The sequence below is a fragment of the Mus musculus genome, chromosome 16, assembly GCF_000001635.26.
Source record: "Mus musculus strain C57BL/6J chromosome 16, GRCm38.p6 C57BL/6J".
Taxonomy (NCBI): domain Eukaryota; kingdom Metazoa; phylum Chordata; class Mammalia; order Rodentia; family Muridae; genus Mus; species Mus musculus.
The window spans coordinates 17,752,392-17,772,387 of record NC_000082.6 but is presented as its reverse complement, the minus strand read 5'-3'; the positions used below and the strand labels follow the sequence as shown (position 1 = coordinate 17,772,387).

The following is a 19,996-nucleotide window of genomic DNA, read 5'->3' as shown; positions in this document are numbered from 1 at the left end:
CTATACACATGTGACACATGGACAGTATATAGGCAAAACACCCCTACAGGTAAAGTAAAATAAAATAAAGGAATCTTAAAACAGGGGGTGGGGATGATGAGACGGTTGCACAGTTAAAAGTACATGTTACTCCTGAAGAAGACCTAGTTCAAACCCCAGCACCCATATGGTGCCTCACAACCATCCCTATCTCCAGTACTATTAGGCCCGATGTCCTCTTCTGATATGGCACACATACATACATACATGCATGCAGGCAAAATACTTATACACATAAATAAATCATTTTTTTAAGTAGAAAAGAGTCAAGAGCAGAAGAGGGGGGCAAGCCAAGGAATTTGGGGTCACTCTGCTTTAGTTCCCAAGGCTCAACAGCAAGGTGCCCCCCCTGCTCCATAATGTTCCTCATTACTTGGCGTTCCTGCCCTCTTCACCTAGCTCATACCAGCAGTCATCACAGGTGTCTGGGGAAGCCCCCCATAGGTCTCAGCCTTCTTGATCAACAAGGCAACTCTCACCTGAAGTTGGCAGGCAGCAACCAGGGTCTCCTGCACATTGCTCAGGCTGAGCTCTAGTTCAGAAGTGTATATGAAGTGCAGGATTTGGCACATGGCATTGTAAGACACACCGTGGATCAAGACCTCTTCCTGCTCCATCTCCTTCAATCCCCCAGCAAACATTCCTCTGTAAGGCAAAGAGACAAGGCACTAAGAGTTACTCAGTCCAGAACTTGAATGTGAGCCACAAAAAACATTCAGAAGGAACCAAGAGTCAGTGGTGGGGCTGCATGTGGGAACATTGATTGCTCTGTGCTCTGAATCAACAGTCTGAAAGGCGGAGTGAGTCTATGGCAGGAGCCTGACCAAGCTGGGCATTCCTCCTGGAAATCACTTGGCTCCCTTTCCACTGTCCCAGGAACCCTATACTCACTTTCTGGGAGCAGGCCAGTACCTAGTTTGCATGTTGCATCTTCTACTGGTTCTGTTCTCAGTCAGACAGCAATAATTAAAGTTCATTCCCAACAACTGCACGGTGGCTCTCTACAATCATCTGTAGTGTAATCTAATGCCCTCTTCTGGCATGCAGGTGTACATGCAGATAGAGCACTCATACATTAAGAACAAACAATAAATGAATTATGTACACTTAAGACCAGATTATTTGAAACCTTGAGTTTACCGGCTAAAGGCTTGCTGACAGACTGATTCTAGGAGGACATAAGGCCCTTTTCTGGGCAAAGCAGTTAGGCAAATAAAGAGAACTTCAATAGGAACTGGTTTAAACAAAACAGTTGAGGGTCCTGCCATGTCACATTAAGATACTCAAGTAGAGACATTGATCAGGTATTACAAGGTAAGAGGCAAATGACTAAGACCAAACATGTTCTTATTACTGTACACTATAAGTTCTGAGCCTACTTACAGGTTTAAAAATCTACTAAAACCCCACCATCCCTGAGCCCCTAAACCCACCAATCCCTGAGCACAATGTTCCACCAATCTCCAGGCTTTGCTTGAAATTACACCAGTCCTCGCCCTAGAAACTTCTCATCCCTCAAATGCTATATAAACCTGTCTTTTGCTCAGTTCCCTGCTGTTTCTCCCCTTAGCAGAGGCAGCCACCATTTTGTGTCTTTTCCAATGAATCTCTTGTGTGAGGTTTGTTGAACAGCGTGACTTTGTGGTATTCCTTGGTTCAGGACTGTCAGGATACTTTTCCATTCAGAGCCTTGACACTTAGAATTACTATCACCATCATTATATTGTTTTGTGTTGCTAAAGTAGGACAGAAGTTTCCTACTACTGAGCTACATCTCCAGCCCTAAAATGGAAGACTAAATATCTCAACCAGCATTTTTGAGAACTACTTTGACCTTTCACCTATATTTTAACAATGTAACAAACAGACTTAAAGCTACAGACTTAAAGATTTAAGACCTGATAATATTACTCTGCTACAATGTGTTTCCAACTAGAAACAGTCAAAGACAGAAGTTTGAGATTGCCTGGGTGTGGTGGTGCACACGTTTAATCCCAGCACTTGGCAGAAGAGGCATATGGGTCTCTCAATTGGAGGCAGCCTGGTCTCCAATTCAGAGCTACAATTCAGCCAGGGCTACAAAGAGAAACTCTGTCTTAGAAAAACAAACAGAACAAAACCCAAAACTGAGAAGTTGAGATGGTAATGATATATTTTTTAAAAGGTATCTTTTGCACACTAGTGGTGGTAGAGGAGTCAGGGCACACCTTTAGTCCCAGCACTTGGAAGGCAGAGGCAGGAGGATCTCTGAGTTTGAAGCCAGCCTGGTCCAAGATTAATGACATCCAGACAATGAAACCCTGTCTCTTAAGGAAAAACTGCAACAAAAAACAAACAAAAAAAGGTGTCTTCAGGTCCGGCAGTGGTGGTGTGCGCCTTTAATTCCAGCACTTGGGAGGCAGAGGCAGGCAGATTTCCGAGTTCAAGGTCAGCCTGATCTACAGAGTGAGTTCCAGGACAGCCAGGGCTACATGGAGAAACAGTATAAAAAAAACTAAAAAAAAAAGTGTCTTCTGCTGGTGGGCAGTCTGAAATATTAATATTGTTTTGTGGCCCTTGGGTTATTATAATCATGTGACAATAAAGTCTGAATTTTTTGTTTTTGTTTTTTTGGTTTTTTTTTAAGATCTGAGCCAAGTATGGCAGTGCATGCCTTTCACCCCAGTACTTGGGAGGCAGCCTAGTCTACATTCCACTTATAGGCTGGTCAAATGACTCAGTGAGACCCAGTTCCCCAAAATTAACTAGTTAATTAATTAATTAATTAATTAATTAAAATCTATAAAAAGTTGTGCTGAAATCTCTCTAGCACTTGTCTTCTAACCTAAGGCTGGCTTGTACTTCCAAACCCGCAAGGTCACCTCAGGGGAAGGAAAACTCTGCATTTTACTTTGCTTTTATTCAGACACATCTGTGTAAGCTTAGCTTTTTCAAATCCTACTTTTAATGTGGGTTCTTAAATGCTTTAACCTCCCTTCTACCCCATCACTTCAACACTAGTGGAAAAGAAAGATTATTAGGATATGGGGGAAGTGGACCTGTTTAGAAATTGTTCTTTGGAGTAAATCCGTCTGCTTTGTCAGGAAATCAGTTCAGTTAACAGTTAGCAGCAGCAGCTCAATCCACTCACAAATACTTCACGAATATACCAGCAGTCCAGCTCAGTAGAGTCAGGATAACAAACATGAATCAGCAGCAGTAGCATGACCTAGCAGAAACAGCTAGGCTGCCAAATTGGCACGAGTCAGCAGGAGCAACCAGGACCAACAGGGACACCAGAAGTTCTCTTCTGTGCCTCTCTCAACGAAGCAAGATTAGCAAAAATGATGCAAAGCCAGCTATGCAAGCCAGCCTCTATCACCGTCTGTTGAGTCCTATTTATATACCCTCCAAATACCACATGTCTTTCTGGGTCTTGCCTCAGCACGTGAGTCTGCATCAGCTGACATCTCTCTGCCAACCGGCCCGAGTCTGAGGAAGCCACCAGAACACTACAAGAAGTTTTTTGGTGTGTTTTTCTCTGTGAAGTCACTGCAAATGGAGCTCAGCTACAAAATGTAAGATGAACCAATACATGTGTATAGTTATGGAAGAGAAGAATCCCTCTTCCCATGTCCTTCCACATGCTTGGTTTAGCAAATCATCCTTTCACCTGTGTGTGCTTCAGGAAAACACCCTTTCATATGTTTGCGCCAGCAAAACACCATCTGACAGAACTGACTTTCCAAAGAAACCATAAGTTTCCACTTCACATCTGGGAAATCAATTCTTACATATCATTGTCTAGCAAAGTGGTTCCTTCCTAATGTTACGTGTGACCCTTTAATACAGTTCCCTGTGTTGTGGTAACCCGCAACCATAAAATTATTTTCATTGCTACTTTATACTGTAATTTTGCTACTATTTGCAATCATAATGTAAGTGTCAGATATGCAGGTGGTCTTAGGTGACTGACCCCTATAAAAGGGTTGTTTGACTCCTAGGGGTTTGGGACCCCCAGGTTGAGAATGGTCTAGCAGGATAGACCCAGCCTTTCCAGGAGGGAGGGAAGGCTCTTGCAAGATTCTCCACTGCCCTCCCCCAGCTTTTAGAAGCAGTAAACACAGGCTTCCCAAGGAGATTCTGACAGATTGACCTTGAGAGGATGCTGCTGGACTATTGGAGGAGCCGGAAAAGTTGTTCAGAGTCCAGAACTACAGCTTTGGGAGCAATCACCCATGCTAGGGTGGGCTTTTCAGTGATGCAGCAGCATTTGAGTTATCTTCACTCTCGTAAAGTCTGCCAACAGTCCTTAAGTCCATTTAGGTTTAATTCACACAAAGGATATGGCTCCATTCCTGTTACACTGTATCTGACAGGTTTAATTTCCACAAATGTGGATGCTAGGCCCAAAAGTTAACATACATCCCAATTGAATAGTCCCATCCACCTGCTCTTCTTACGTCACCCTCACACTGGAGTCAGGAGCCCTGCCCCCAACACCATCCACAAGTATACTAAGAGCTAGGAAATACTTGTTCTAACTCTACCACCAGGAGAAGAAATGTTTTTATAAATGGAATAGAAAAATCTTATCACATTGATAAAGCCATTCCAATAGTCATTTTGAACCTAGAATTATGCTACTTTTCTACTATAAATTCTTACCTGAGAAGAGACAGGTCCTTTCAGAGATCAGTTAAACTTTCTCCCAGCCTTTAATGAAGATCTGAACATGCAGAAATTTGGCAGATTTTTGTTTTGTTTTGTTGGTGGGCCTTTGTTTTGTTTTAGTCAAGATCTCTTTATGTAGCTCTGGCAATGCTGGAATCCACTCTGTAGACCATGCTGTCCTTGAAGTCACAGAGATCTGCCTGCCTCTGCCTCCTGAGTGCTGTGTTTAAAGGCATGCACCACTATGCTTGGCTGTGAAAATTTGTCGAGGGTTTTTTGTTTTGTTTTGTTTGTGTATGCCAACTTGAACTATATAGTCCAGGTAAATGCTGGGACTACAGGTTGTGCAGTACCATGTCTAGCTGTCAAACTAAATGTAATCAAATTTATCAATTTCAATTCTTGTCTCAGTATTTAGTGTCAAACTTAGAATGACTTTTTCCTTCTAAGTTTATATTAGAAAATACTTCTCTGTATTTGCCTCTAGTTTGTTATTAAATGTTAAAAACCTCAGGTTTGAAGGCTAAAGAGATGGTGTAGTGGGTAATGAGTTTGCTACAGTACATTGGCTTCAAAACACCTGTCATCCCAGCAATACAAAACAGAGCCAGAAGAACCCCTGGGACTTACTGGTCAGGTAGTTCGACCTGTCAGTGAGTTTTAGGTTCAGTAAGAGACTATTTCAAAAATGGAAATAATATAAAGAGCAATGAAAAAATGACCATGGGCCTCTCTACATGGGTGGTAGACTAACACACACTAACACACACACACACACACTATATCAGTCTGGTGGTGTAGCCTCTAACAGAGCACCTGTCTAGCATGTGTCAAGACGGCTGGGTTTGATTTTTAGCACTGCAACACAAAAACTGTTCATCATTTGGCATTAATGATTGTATGAGGTACAGAGCAAGGGTCTAACATTGTTCTTCCAGTGGCAATGGTGATATCTATTGCCCCTCCCATATCAAATTTGATATGATTTACCATATCATTTTTGTCACATGCAGAGTTCCTGGTACACTTATGATGCTTCTTTTTTTTTTTTTTTTTTTTTTTTTTGGTTTTTCGAGACAGGGTTTCTCCGTGTAGCCCTGGCTGTCCTGGAACTCACTTTGTAGACCAGGCTGGCCTCGAACTCAGAAATCCGCCTGCCTCTGCCTCCTGAGTGCTGGGATTAAAGGTGTATGCCGCCACACCCGGCTTACTTATGATGTTTCTAAACCTGGCTTTTTCTATGTTTCCTTCTCTTTCACCAACACAAAGTTTCAAATCCTGCACATTCTTATTAGAGCAAATATAGGGCAGGCCTATTACTTGCATTACTGTTGTTGTCTACAATTTCTTTACCATTGCTTGCTTTTTTATTTTCAAGTTTACAACCAGTTTGTGCAATTTACCGTCAAATCATCTCACATGGATGCTACGGTGTGTCACAGTGTGTCCCACAGTACACCCTTTTGCCCACACATCTTCCAATAAAGCTTCTTGGAAATATAGTAAACATTCAGATTAATACAGAGAGAACTAGCTCTTTGCAAGGAACACAACGACCTTCTTTATGTCTAGCTCTGCTGGGGTTCTCTTTAGAGGCCTGGCAAGCTCCCAAAGTCCTACATACTAAGCATGAGTTAAATTTATTTCTAAATACTCCTCATTTAGCCAGCCTTTTCCCATCTCTCTTTGCATCTTGAACTCTGGACTTTCCAGGGCTGCTACTATTCAGACTTCCCTTGTTGACTTCTCTGCCCAGACCTCCAAGGTGCTGGTAAGAGCATAACTCACTGGTTCCCCAGAGTGAAGTCTGGTGGAATTATGCTCTGATTTGTTGTTGGGACCTTAGGAGGAGGGGTGGACATTGTTCACATCTCCTTCTGGAAGGAATTTTTAGCAACAGGAGTTATAAGGCAGATAGTAGTTAATCAGGGGAAAGGTGTAGATCATGTAGATGTGTGAATAATCCCTATGCAGTCATAATTTTCTAGCTTTGGGCCTTAGCTTTCAGAAGTATCAGAGGAGTGAATGTGGCTTGTGCAAACTTCTTAAACGGCCTTATAACTGGGTGAGAGTAAAGTGTCATAACACTTGAAAGCAGGTATGTGTATGAAAGCAAGGGAGCAAAATGTTGGCAATTACCATATTCATTACACACTATCCTCTGACCATCCGTGGGGTTTAAATCCACAATAAGAAAAATTTCACCAAATATTGCATTTGCAGTTGAATACTCATTTATAAAACACAACATCGTAAAGTAAGCCAGTCATGATCCAGTTTTGAAAATGACAACATGGCCAACAGAGAGACAAACTGAAAGATAAATTCTTAAAACCTCTTCTGTGCTAGGCTGGTTGATGGAGCCTCTACAGCAGACTGTGGGAGAGACTAGGCAAGAGAAGACCCAGCCACCTTCAGTGCCAGTACCCCAACATGGTAAAGCCCGAACTAGCTGTTATTAGCCCTATAGTAACAGTTACAGAAAAGGACCCTTCCTCCTTGAGGATTTATAGTCAGTACTCAATGGTTGCTGAGGGAGGGTAAGACATTTTCCTAAGTAACATAGCCACTGGAAAGGTACTCGATTTACTAAATAAATCTCTCATTCAACTTTCCTATCAAAGACCCTAATATATTTAGTGGATCACCAAAAAACAAAACAAAACAAACAAACAAAAAACCTAACAAAAACAAAAAAACGTAGAAGGAGAGTTAGCAGGGAAAAAGAAAGGAGTCTTTGGGAGTGTAAAAAAGAGTATTAAGGTAAATATGATCAAAACACATTATATACATGTATCAGAATGCCCTAATGAACCCCATTATCACATATAGTTAATATATGCCAATAAAAACACTGAAAACATGAACATAAGCTGGGCATGGTAGTGACTGCCTCTAATCCCACCACTTGGGAGACAGAGGCAGGCACTCTTTGTTCCATGCCAGTGTGGTCTGCAAAGTGAGTTCCAGGATAGCCAAAGCTACATAGAAAAATCTTTTCTTGAAAAAACAAACACAAAAAAGAAAAGGTAACTTGTAGGTAGCTTACCTGAAATAATCACACGATGCAGCTAGCAGAATCCGATGGGCCTCAATGTGCTTCCCCTCTACCACCAGGACAACGTCAAAGAGGATCCCACTGTCTCGCAAAGCCAGCAGGCCCCGGAGCAGGGCCTGGGAGTGCTGTGTGCTTCGATAGGTATTGTTGACACAGTGGGAGTGGGAGGGCTGTGTGGGCAGCCTGCACAGCTGGGCAAAGTCCTGCTCCTCAGCCATCCTGACAGCCACAGCAGCCCTCACTACTGTAGTCAGCTGCAAGACAGAGGGAGCAAGGAGTGAACAGGTAGGTAGGTGGCACAGTGCCACACACACAGGCTGACAGTACTGCACCTGTGGCACCTGCTGCAGTGACTTCGCTATGACCCTGTTTCCTGCCACCCTGGTCCCGCTTGGCCTTCTGTCCTATAACCTGGTCTCTTTATCTTATTGTGTCACCTTCAGCACTACAGTAAGACAGAGTGTCTGAGGCTGCCATGATGACTCACGAATGTTATCTCAACTACCTGGAAGGCTGAAACTGCAAGATCACAACTCAGGAGCAGCCCAGAAACTTAAGAGACCCTGTCTCAAAATAGAATCAAAAAAGAGGGTAGAGTTGGGCAGTGGTGGCACATGCCTTTAATCCCAACACTTGGGAGGCAGAGGCAGGCAGATTTTAAGTTCGAGGCCAGCCTGGTCTACAGAGTGAGTTCCAGGACAGCCAAGACTGTACAGAGAAACTGTCTTGAAAAACCAAAAAAAAAAAAAAAAAAAAAAAAAAGAGGATAGGGGTGTGCTTCAGTAAATCACTTTTCAAGCAAGTGTGAGGTCTAACACTTGATCCCTAGCATTGGGCAAAGAAAAGAGTTTGGAAGACTTGAGGCAGGACAAAAAGACAAGGAAAATTAAAGAAAATATGTGCATGCTGGGTATGGTAGAGCACATTTTTAATCCCAGAACTCAGGAGGTAGACACAAGTGGATCTCTATAAATTGGGAGTCCAGCTTGGTCTACAAAGGGAGTTCTAGAAAAGCCAGGGCTGCTCCCCAACCCCCACCCTCCTCTGTGTATATCTGCACGCGCGTGTGCATGTGTGTGTGTGTGCGTGTGTGTGTGTGTGCGTGTGTGTGTGTGTGCGTGTGTGTGTGTGTGTGTGTGTGTGTGTGTGTGTGTAGGAGGTGGAGATGGGCGGCTAAAGTGATGGATCAATGTTTAAGAGCATGTGCTGTTCTACAGGACCAGAGTTCTGTTCAATTCCCATCACTTATGTCGACAATCTCATAGTCGCCTGTAATTCCAGCTCTAGAGGGATCTGATGTCTCTAGTTTCTTTGGATACATGCACTAACATGCACAGAGATATAAACATGCACACATACAACTAACACACATTTTAAAAATTCAAGGCCATCCTATCTACAGTGGAAGTTTGAGGCAAGTCTGAGCTATATGAGACCCTATGTACTAGAACAAACAAACAAAAACTAAAGATTATCTTCTAATAATTTGGCCATTATGCTTAAAAACTGCAAAAAACCATGATTTTTAAAAGGAGCCATAAAAACTCAACCATGAAAACAAACCTACTACAAATATTCCTTTGCCAACACACACATGAATGAACCATAAACAACTGTTTATAGTCAGTTGCTAGAGGCCTGTGGCCAGTGGCCAACCATATGCTCTTTTAGCACAGGTCAGCCATTTAGAAGGCCATGGACCCTCTCTACTTCATGCTACTCTACTTACACTTTAGAGTTCCCTGTCATCTCTTTAAAAGTAAAAAATGATAACCAGACTCACCGGGCAGTGGTGGCTCATGCCTTTAATCCCAGCACTTGGGAGGCAGAGGCAAGTGGATTTCTGAGTTCAAGACCAGCCTGGTCTACAGAGTGAGTTCCAGGACAGCCAGGGATACACAGAGAAACCCTGTCTCGAAAAGCCAAAAAACAAAACAAAACAACAACAACAAAAACAGACTCAGTGGGTAAAGACATTTGCCCTATAAGTCTAGCAACCTGAATCCAATGCCTGAAACCCACACAGATGGAAGGAAAGACTGAACTCCACAAAATTGCCTTCTGACCTCCGCTCATAACCTGTGGTACACACATGCACACATAAAGTAACAATAAGAAAAGTTTAAAGATTAATTTTACTTATGTAGGAGCCCTCAGTGGCCAAAAGAGAGTGTCAGATCCTCTGGAGTACAATTGTGAGCCATCAACCAAGGTGCTGGGAACAAAACCCAAGTCCTCTGCAAGAGCAGTAAGCACTCTTAAACTACTGAACCATCTCACCAGCCCCCAAATATGTATATCTTAAAATGAAAATTAGATGTTGAGGGAAAACTAGCCTAAAGGCCTTATTACTGAAGGAGCACATTTCTCCCCAACCCCATCTCCTCTTCGGGACCTATGTGCTCTCAAGCCTCTCCTGCCTCCCATCACATGTGCTCCCTTCTCTTCCATCTGTCTCCTGGATGTAGGGCCTCTATTGGCTTACCCACACCTTCCTTCTACCTGAACCAGATGCCTTCTCACAAGGCCCTGGAGATGGTTATATTATGTCTTGCCAACTATTTCTGGGTTAGGATCCCTCCAGCCTGGAACTCTACCTTAGAATAATTGCTCCTCTCCTGACCTCTTTCTTCCCTTCCTTCAGTGCACCCTGTCCCCGGGGCACGTATTCTCAATGGCGTCTCCAGCCAGAATCCCTTCTAACTAGTCTGTTTGTGTCAGTTACACACTACATTTCTACCTGAAACCTCCTAGTCTCAGCGATCTCTTTTTCTTCTTAAGGCTATGTTTTATAAGATCCTTTGTTCTTGATTCTCCTCCTATATCTTGCAGTCATCCCCTTATTTTTTCCAGTGGCCACTGTTTGGAGTCCCAGCATAGGACTGTTGTTCCAAAGGATTTCCCTAACTCTCGTCTTGCTTCAACATCAACATCCCCAGTTTCCTCTGAACAGGGGACCAAAAATACTCCTGTGATCATACTATAGTTACTTACCAAGTGCTATCTCACTGCTTCATACTTGGGGCTCCCTGTGACTTAGCTCAAAACCTCACTTCCTTCTCCTGCCTGCCCCACTGCCAGTTCTTAGACCCATAGGGACACCTGAAGTCCTCTGAACAGAACTGTGTTCTTTTCTCATAGTCCTATTCTGGCCGTGACTCTAGTTGATCACATCTACCTAGCACCTTCATACAATCTCAAAAAAACATGCTCTGATAGTGAACCTGTCTTCTCTACCCTTGACAGTTTGTCTCACAAGCAACTCAGGGTTAGTTTCTATGGCAATATCTGCTAACCAAACTCTGGCTGCTATCTCCAAACCTCAGAGTCCTGGAAGGCTTCCCCATCTGTGGGTGATTAATTGTCCTAACAGACACTGACCCTCCCCCACCATGCACATGTGGAGGTGGTCCTCACAGTTGTCAGCTGAGCAGCCTGTCTGCCCTCTTGGAAGGGGATGGATATCATCTGCTCTCTAAACGGCCACCACAAAAACAAGTACAGTAAAACAGATGGCTACTCCTTTGGACAGGCAGAGCACAAGAAAAGCTCAAGAAAAGAAATTCAGTACAATCAAGAATGCAACAACATCCAGAATCTCTGGTATAGCCAGACAGGATGGTAACAGATCTGTAACTCCACCACTCCGGAGTGCTGATACAAAAAGATCACAAAGTTGCCTATAAGGAAGAGGTGGGGTTAGAGTGCTCAGTGCACTTAATGCAAAACTATTCCTGCCCGGAACTGGAGCTCCCAGCGCTGACATCGGGTGGAGGCGCCCTCTGCTGGTCTCTAGAGCACCTTCACCCAGGTGCACATACAGACCACTTGTTTCTAACAGCCTTCGCTGTCACGGAACTCTTTGGTGATCAGCCTGGCCTCAAACTCACAGAACTCTACCTCCAGAGTGCTGGGATTAAAGGCAGGGACCACCACACCTGGCTTCACTCTTTTTTTTTAAACGACAAAACATTAAGGAGACTACGGTGACTGCAGATCTAAGATATTCCTCTACACATTCCTTTAGCTTCTGCTTATAACTTCATGCCCCTCTCACACATATAAACTAGGTTCCCTACCATTGTTTGCTACTACAAACAGCTGTGCACTGAAACAAATTTTAGAGGAATCTTCAAGGAATCATTTACTGGAAAGGCATCCTCAACCTTCTGTGGGGGCTCCCATTCCGTATCTGTCCTCAACGCATCTGAACCACAACGTAAGGTGTGCAACAAAAGGAAAAACAGCAGCTTGGGAAGAGCAGAAGAGGGAGCGGGTCCTTATTACCACGGGGGTGGGAGGGAGCATCCAAGAGGTGTTGACGTGCTCTATGGCTTCTTTCCCAGAGCACGGACGAGGAGCATCTCGGAGATCAGGCCTTACCCTAGGAAGCAGCCGCGGGCAGAAGGTGGCCCCGTTGCGCCCGGACAGGTCCGTTCGTTCGGCCTGTACAGGATCTAAACTAGTACAATCCGGGGATTTTGCACTGACAGCGCTTGCTCTCCGGCTTCTCTCAACAACCGCAGCCGCGGCTGATGAGCTTGAGGTCACGCCGGGAGAGGCAGCCAGGCCCGCCCGCTGCCTGTTGCAATCCCTGCTCGAATAGCTTCGAGGGACGGGGACAGGCCAGAGGCCACACTCGGACCCACGGCTGGCGACAGAACCTGACCAACCGGGCTGCGAGGGCCACGGTCCGCTTCAGCCACGCGCAGGCCTCGGCGGGCCCGCGCCACAGCGCCAGGCCCGCGCCGGACGCCCGGGGGTCGCCCGGCCAAGCCCCCGCCACGTCAGGCAGTCGCCCGTGCCCGCCCCAGGCGCCCGCGGTACTTGGCCCAGATCTCCGCGCCCTCCGCCATCCCCGCTCCCTCTCCCATCCCCGCGTGCAGCACAAGCTCGGCGAAGAAGGCCTGCCGGGCCCGCACGGTACATGCCTCGCAGCTGACCTGGTGCTGCCGCAAGCTGAGGCCGCTCTCGCAGCAGGCGGGAGGCGGGAGGCTGGAGGTGGGGGCGGAGCCTCTCCGTCACGTGGGATGCCGCGCAGGCGCAAGGGGACTCTAGGGGGGGTCGCTGTTGGGCGGGGCGGGAAGAGGCTGAAGGGTCAGACCCCGGCTGCTCTTCCGAAGGATCCGCTGTCCGGAAGCTCCACCCTCGAGGTGCCTATTGAAGGTGCAAACCTAGGCCCTCCTTCTTTCCCTTTCTCCTGGCCTCATTCTAACCCTCACTCATTCTCTCACTCATAGCTTCTTCACTGGCTTGTCTCTTCACACCCTTTCACTCACCATCTCCCTCATCGACTCCTTCCTTCCCTCACTTTCCCGTTTCCTCCCCCAGTCATTTCTTCGTTTCTCCTGCATTACTTCCTTCCCTCTTCATCGTGCGTCTATTACTTCACTCATCGTCTCACTTGTCCCCTCCTTCTTGCTTCTTCCTTGCTTCCTCTCTAGGTCGCTCCCACCCTCTCTATCTCTTTCTGTTTTCCTTTCCCTCACAGCCCTATTTATTGTCTGAGGTCTTCCTTCTGCCTCTTATTTCCTCCTTGTCGCTCCCTGGTTTCTTCTGTCATTGTACTTTAGACTTTGGAAGGCTCCTCGTCCGGTGCTTGCTGTGGAGAGTGAAAACAAGCAAAGGCTTTATGTACGGACAAGTGTTGATTTTCCTCTTTTCTGAGACTCCAGAGTAAATCTGGTTCCCAGTCCCAAAACTCACCTGCCCCTAGCTGTCCTGGGGACACCCACTTTTCTCTGCTTCACCTCGAGGAGGACCACACTCTGAGGGGCGCATACCTATAGCAGAATCCAAGAGTGGAGCTGTAGGGCCTTCTTACAGATAGATGGGGGGAAATTGTAGTTTCAATATGGTGGAGAATGTAAGAGAAAAGATGTCGCCAAGGAAGCCTCCTCATGAAAAGGGGGAGAAAAAAAGGAAGAAGAAAATGAATAAAAGAAAGGCTGTTTTAGGGGAACCCTAATTGCTGCCCGGAGGCCTAGCTATAGATCCAGATGAAAAGACCCAGCCTCTAGAAAAGGAGGCACCCAATGCACGTGAACTTCTACCTGTCAGGGCTCCCTGGACCAAATGACTCCACCTGTGTTGCTGGAGACTTTTAGACCATGATAAAAGTATTCTAGCAAGAGATACCATCAGCAAATATATGAGATCCAACAAAAAGTAGAAGACAACACTCCCTTGTCACTTCTGACTATCGGAAAACACAACTGAAACAGGTCACCCACTAGAAAGTTCTAGAGATACAGAATAGCAGAATAGGAAGAAATCTCAAAGTCTATGCCCCAAACCTAGTTTATATAGTATGAAGCTCTTCCCATTCTAAAGACCTAAGCCCACTTTGGTCTCTGGATTTGAAAGGAAGATTCGTTTTCTCCTTGTATAACAGTTTTCCCCAAGATTGGAGCATTCTATTCTTCAGAAAAACTCCTTAAGCAGGAAGGTTAAAAAATTCAAAATAGTTTCAGGAAGTCCTTGAAACTGACCAAATACACTTGGTCCCTCCCTGTCAGAGAAATAATAAAAGCTGAGACAGGTGAAACTGAGCTGCACAAAAGACTCTCAGAGGAGAAAAGCTGCACAGTAGACTCAGACCAGACCAGCTGCCTTGACAAACCAGAAAGCAGCTGGGCTGCCTGGAAGAGGTTTAGGCCATCTGAGATACCTGGAAAGGACTCTCCAAACTCCTCCCCTGCCTGCAGGCTGTGCAGTGTGCTCCAGGCTCCCAGCCTGCTGTGCAGCTGTCTTTGAGTCATTTCTGCTCCTTAAGTAACCTATCACCTATATCCCTGTAAGAAACCTCAATAACCTTGTTGGTTCACCAAGGAGGGCTTCGCTCTGTTGTGGGTTCCTTACCTGGGATGAGTAGGTGTGTGTTCTGTCTCCCCAGGAAGAGTTTTGTCAAACCCTTCAAGATCACATGCACCTAGGAGGAAGGCCAAGAGGAGTAACTAGAAACCCAGCTGAGGGACCTATGGGCCTCCCCTTTTCTAACGAGGGAGTATCATTACCATTACTGCAGACCTAGACAGTACTGTATTGTTCTGCTCAGTTGGTTATTGTGGCTAACAGGCACTCTCTACCCCAAGGTGGCTCTGGGAATGTCATGGAGAAGAAAGCCATACTACAATTGTTATCTTGTTAGTCTTACTGGAGAGCAATACCAGCAAGATCCACCTACTGTCACAAGCACCAGAGTGAAATGACACAAGACCAAGGGAGGCAAAAAGAGAGTTCCCGGTCCATCACCAAAATGTCACACTAGGAAGGACGGTGCCAAGCAGAAGATGTCATAGGAAAGGTGTCACAGAGAAATCAGGACTCTTTTTCCTTTGTGGATTCTTATTCTCACTGATAATTTATTTTCTTTTGGTTTTTGTGTGTTGCGGATTTTTGCCTTTATTTTTGAGGTGGTCTCTCTATGTAGCCTTGGCTTGCCTGGAACTCACTATGTAGACCAGAGTCAGATTCACTAGCCTCTCTGCCTCTTGAGTGCTGGGATTAAAGGCATGCTCTAACACACCTGGCAAGAAGAGAATTTGAAAACGGCCTCAGAAGGAAGCCTGGGGACGCTCCTGTTAGACTTTCAAAGGAAAAGCAACAAAGCAAGCAAGCTAAAGTCCCAAGCAGTGCCAGGAGGATGGAGGTGGAGAAGAGGAGGGAAGGTCAGGCTTGTTGCTCAGATCAACAACAGATGTCTGCAAAGATTTAGGGCAGGGGTCTTCAGAGAAGCACAGAGAAGCCATGTGCCAAGGAAAGCATGTGTCCCCAAAGGCTAAGGCATTCCAACACTTGGTCCCAGTTGGTTGTGCTGTTTGTAAAGGGTGGGGGTGGGGGGTGCAGCCTTGATAGAAGTATATCACCAAGGGCAGGCTTAGACCTCCTAAAGCCTCCACCCATTTCCCGGTCAGCTTCCTGCTACTGCCAGACCTGCCACATGTCTGCCATGTTCCTCTCCACCTTGGTAGACTTTTAATCTCACAGAACCTTAGGCTAAAATAAATTTTGTTTTCCTTAAGTTGCCTTTGGCCATTCTATCACAGCAACAAAAATGTAACCCATAGAGCATGTTAGTTTGCTATTGAAAGAGTAGTAAACTCAGTGCTCCAAGGTATGCTAATCATAAAACAGAGAGCGACATTCCTCCACCCACCTGCTTCCTGGGTTCAAAGAGTGTTAATTCAAAGAAAGTCACCCTGACCCACCCTGACCATTGCTGGAACCCACTATGCAAAGGTGCTATTGCTAGGGGCTCTTAGATTGTTAGGGGCTCTTAGAAACTGTCTTGAGAGATAACCTGACACTTGTGACTTTGTACTTCCTTGTGACTCTTAACTGGTATTTTCGGTATTTTCCAACAACACCCTTCCCACCTCCTTGAGTTGTGGTTTCTTCTTTTAAATACCCCCTTACTCAGCTACTCGGGGCACCACAGTCCTCTACCCCTGCGTGGTGTATGACCGTGGGCCCGAGAGCACTCTTGAATAAAAATTCTCTTGCAATTTGCAGCAAGTCCGTTTCTCGTTGGTGGTTTTGGGGTGTCGCCTCTCCTGAGTCAGAATGTGGGGGAGTCCTCACGTTGTGGGTCTTTCACTATTCAAAAACAAGATACAAAAGGAAACCTGGCAGTGGTGGCAGGCAACTTTAACCCCAGCCCTCAGGAGACAGAGGCAAGTGGAGTTCTGGAGACTAAAGCTGGTGTAGGACAGGCAGAGGTGCACACAGAAAGCCCTGTCTTAAAAAAACAGACAGACAGAAAAGGGAAAAGATAACTTACACGTTTTGAGTTAGAACTCAGAAAAGTGGGCCAGTTTAGCAGTTAAGATGTGGAACCAGCTGCCTTGAGGACCAGAGCTAAGGGGAATTATTGAATTAAGAGGATAATTATTCCTCACATGTCCTTATCATGTTTCCAGGTAAATCGTCTTTTTCTAAGCATATCATGGTCAGGTTTACTCTTAAAGGGGTAATAGGACAATAGTATGTAATATTCTGTTCTTTGGGGCAGAACAGAACATCCTGTCTCTCCCCACACCCAGTACTAGATAGAGAACTCGGGGTCCACGCTTTTGACGAAGAAGTAGCATTTCCTTAGTCCCAACAAGGTGCAGATGCCTCCACCTTCATATGATGCTTTAGATCTTCACCCATGGAAGTTGTGGGCAGGTGAGATGACTCAGCAATTAAAAAGTACTTGCACACGCTGGCAACCTGGGTATTATGTTGGAGAGAGAGAACTGACTCCTGTATGTTGTCCTCTGACTTCCACATCTGCATCCCGGTACATTATGCATACCCAATCAATCAATATCAAGTTTGTTTGCTTGTTTGTTTATGACATAGTTTCTCTACATAGTCCTGGCTGTCCTGGAACCCACTAGGTAGACCAGGCTGGCTTCAAAATCATAAAGATCTGCCTGCCTCTGCCTCCCAAGTGCTGGGATTAAAAGCAAATGCCACTGGCCTATCGATATGTAATTTTTTAAAAGGTGTGTGTGTTGTAACGCTTAGCTCTCTAATGTTACAATGGGAGGAAAAGTCCACAAATTGATTGTGAGGGGGGGAATAGCCCTCCTCAATGGCCTCTGAGCTGCTAATGTCTGGAGCTGCTTGTACTCTAAAGCTAATTGTGCCCCCCAAAACTGTTTGCCTAAGAGGGTCTGCACTTAGTTTCTGGGAACCTGCCTCTAATTGATTCTGATTGGCAAATAAAGATGCCAACAGCCAGCAGCTGGGGGAAAGGAGAAAGAAGTGGGATTTAGGATTCCCAGGCATGGGACCTAGAGGAAGAAGGAGGAAATCCACCATGCCTGAGGCGTGGTCAGGAGGGAGAAGCAGAGCCGTCATGGAGATCTACTGAGAACAGCCCAGAGGATCCTCACTTGGGTCAGGAGCAGGCAAGATGGAACATAGGAATTAGGAAGTAGTAAATTGGACTTCTCGGTGGGCGGTAGATCCTGACATCATGGAGGTCAGGCGGGTGCCCAGCTATGTGCTGCTTAAGGCATATTGAAATATAATGGCTCTGTGTGTGTCTTTCATTCTGGAGCATAAACCACTATGGCGGGAAGCAACCCTGCATCAGGATTTATTAAAAATTAATACTACAAATGTCTTTCTATGTGTCTCAATAAAAATATTTTCCAAGCTAGAACAGATTTAGGAAAGATTAAAGAGAACTTATTAAGAAAATATACTGATAAGAAAGATGTAAATGGGCTGGGCGTGGTGGTGCACGCCTTTAGTCCCAGCACTAGGGAGGCAGAGGCAGGCGGATTTCTGAGTTCGAGGCCAGCCTGGTCTATAAAGTGAGTTCCAGGACAGCCAGGGCTATACAGAGAAACCCTGTCTCGAAAAAAAAAAAAAAAAAGAAAGATGTAAATGAATAAAAGGGAGAAAGTCACCCCGAGACAGGGTAGATCACCTTCGCACTGCCTCGCTCTTTCCCTACCGGAAATCAGCTCGCGCCTCCTTCAGTCTGTCCCCTTGGATAAAAAGCTGAAGGTGTCTCTTGTGACAGAGCACTCAGGCCTTGGGGAGAAAAGAAATTCTACTCCCCCCTATAACTAAAAGCTAAAGTATGTTCCTAGTTAGTGCTGGCCTCTGTAGCCCTTGACATGTAGGCTAGGCCAGACATGACCTCCATGACAGAGAGCAACAACAGGATGTCTGAGAGGAGTCCCAATGAGGTTTCAGGATTAGAGTAGCAATAGCAGAAGCCAGAGGCCTCGTGCCAGATAAATGAGTCATTGCACTGACCATTGCAAGCAAAGAAGTGTGGACAAAAGGGTAGACTGTGGGACACAATGTGACACACTACAGCTTCCACAGAAAGTTTTTTTTTCCTCTGTTGAGGGGAGGTTGCAAGGGTGGGGGCAGGTAGTAGAGGAGTAGGATGGAGGACATGACATCAAATTCACCAAGAACCAACAAAAAAGTAAAGAGATAGCCAGGCATGGTGGCACACGCCTTTAATTCCAGCACTTGGGAGGCAGAGGCAGGTGGATTTCTGAGTTCAAGGCCAGCCTGGTCTGCAGAGTGAGTTCCAAGACAGCCAGGGCTACACAGAGAAATCCTGTCTCAAAAACCAAACCAAAAGAAAAAAGAAAAAGAAAATGAAAAAGAAAAAGACCGTGGAGCAAAGCTCTGCTGTTTAGGAACTCACATGAGAGAACAAAGGATGTCTTTAAGCACATGCATTGCCCCATAAAACCCCCAAGACTACTTTTCCCTTCAAAACTGAGGAATGCTATCCTCTAAACATATTGACTTTAATCCAGTTTTCCAAGTCTGGACTCGTGCAAAGCTATCTCCCCCACCTATCTCTGTCTCTGGTTTGTTGCTAAAGGTGACAGGGAGTTTGGCCGGCCTCCAAGCCTGAGGAATACTAGATGTGTGCTGTTGCTGCTCAGCTGGGCCACTCTTTCTAGACTGAACTATGCATTGCTTACATTATGGAGTCTTGACTGTTTGCTCTGCTACAGTGTGCCATGGAAGTTCCTCTGTTCTGTGAGCATACAGTGACTGCTTCTGGGACAGAGAGCAGTCTGAACTGGAGACCTCAGGGAACATTCTCCCCTCACAAACGAGGCCACTTACAGCCCTGCAATCTTTCTCCCTTGAAAATGTGTGACAGGTCACCTACTGTGACCCTGCAGCCTTTCTCTTCTCAGCTCTCACAAAAAGCTGACACTCCCCACCCCATCCCCAACCCCCTTCACCAGGAATCCCAGACAACCTGAGACCACAGGCGGCTAGTACACTACTTACTAACCAGGTATATACTACTTATTAACAAAGCCTGCTGTCGGGGACCTCCATCCTCCCTGTAAGAACAGACAACTCACTTTGTCAGGAAAATCTTCATTAATAACTCTCCTAGAATCAATAAATGGGACCTCATAAAATTGCAAAGCTTCTGCAAGGCAAAAGAACACCGTCAATAAGACAAAAAGACCACCAACAGATTGGGAAAGGATCTTTACCTATCCCAAATCAGATAGGGGACTAATATCCAATATATATAAAGAACCCAAGAAGGTGGACTCCAGAAAATCAAATAACCCCATTAAAAAATGGGGCTCAGAGCTGAACAAAGAATTCTCACCTGAGGAATACCGAATGGCTGAGAAGCACCTGAAAAAATGTTCAACATCCTTAATCATCAGGGAAATGCAAATCAAAACAACCCTGAGATTCCACCTCATACCAGTCAGAATGGCTAAAATAAAAAATTCAGGT

General features: G+C 45.5%; 1 protein-coding gene across 9 annotated transcripts in view; it reads right to left on the bottom strand.

The window, feature by feature from the left end:
• The window catches only part of Klhl22 (kelch-like 22), a 33,762-nt gene extending 20,995 nt beyond the window's left edge, over positions 1-12,767 (bottom strand). For 3 of the 9 annotated variants that reach the window (NR_166419.1, NM_001379023.1, NM_001379026.1), the window contains exons 1-2: positions 7,742-8,485; positions 519-684 (exon numbers count right to left, since the gene is read on the bottom strand). Coding sequence is in view for 7 of the 9 variants with exons in the window: in NM_001379023.1 (NP_001365952.1) it covers positions 519-684; positions 7,742-7,968 (393 nt within the window). In the remaining 2 variants the exon portion in view is untranslated. Of the gene's footprint in view, positions 1-518; positions 685-7,741; positions 8,486-12,037 lie in introns of those variants that run through there. The other 6 variants (NR_166418.1, NM_145479.4, NM_001359068.1 and 3 more) reach the window with 6 other exon arrangements.
• Positions 12,768-19,996: the final 7,229 nt, after the last annotated feature.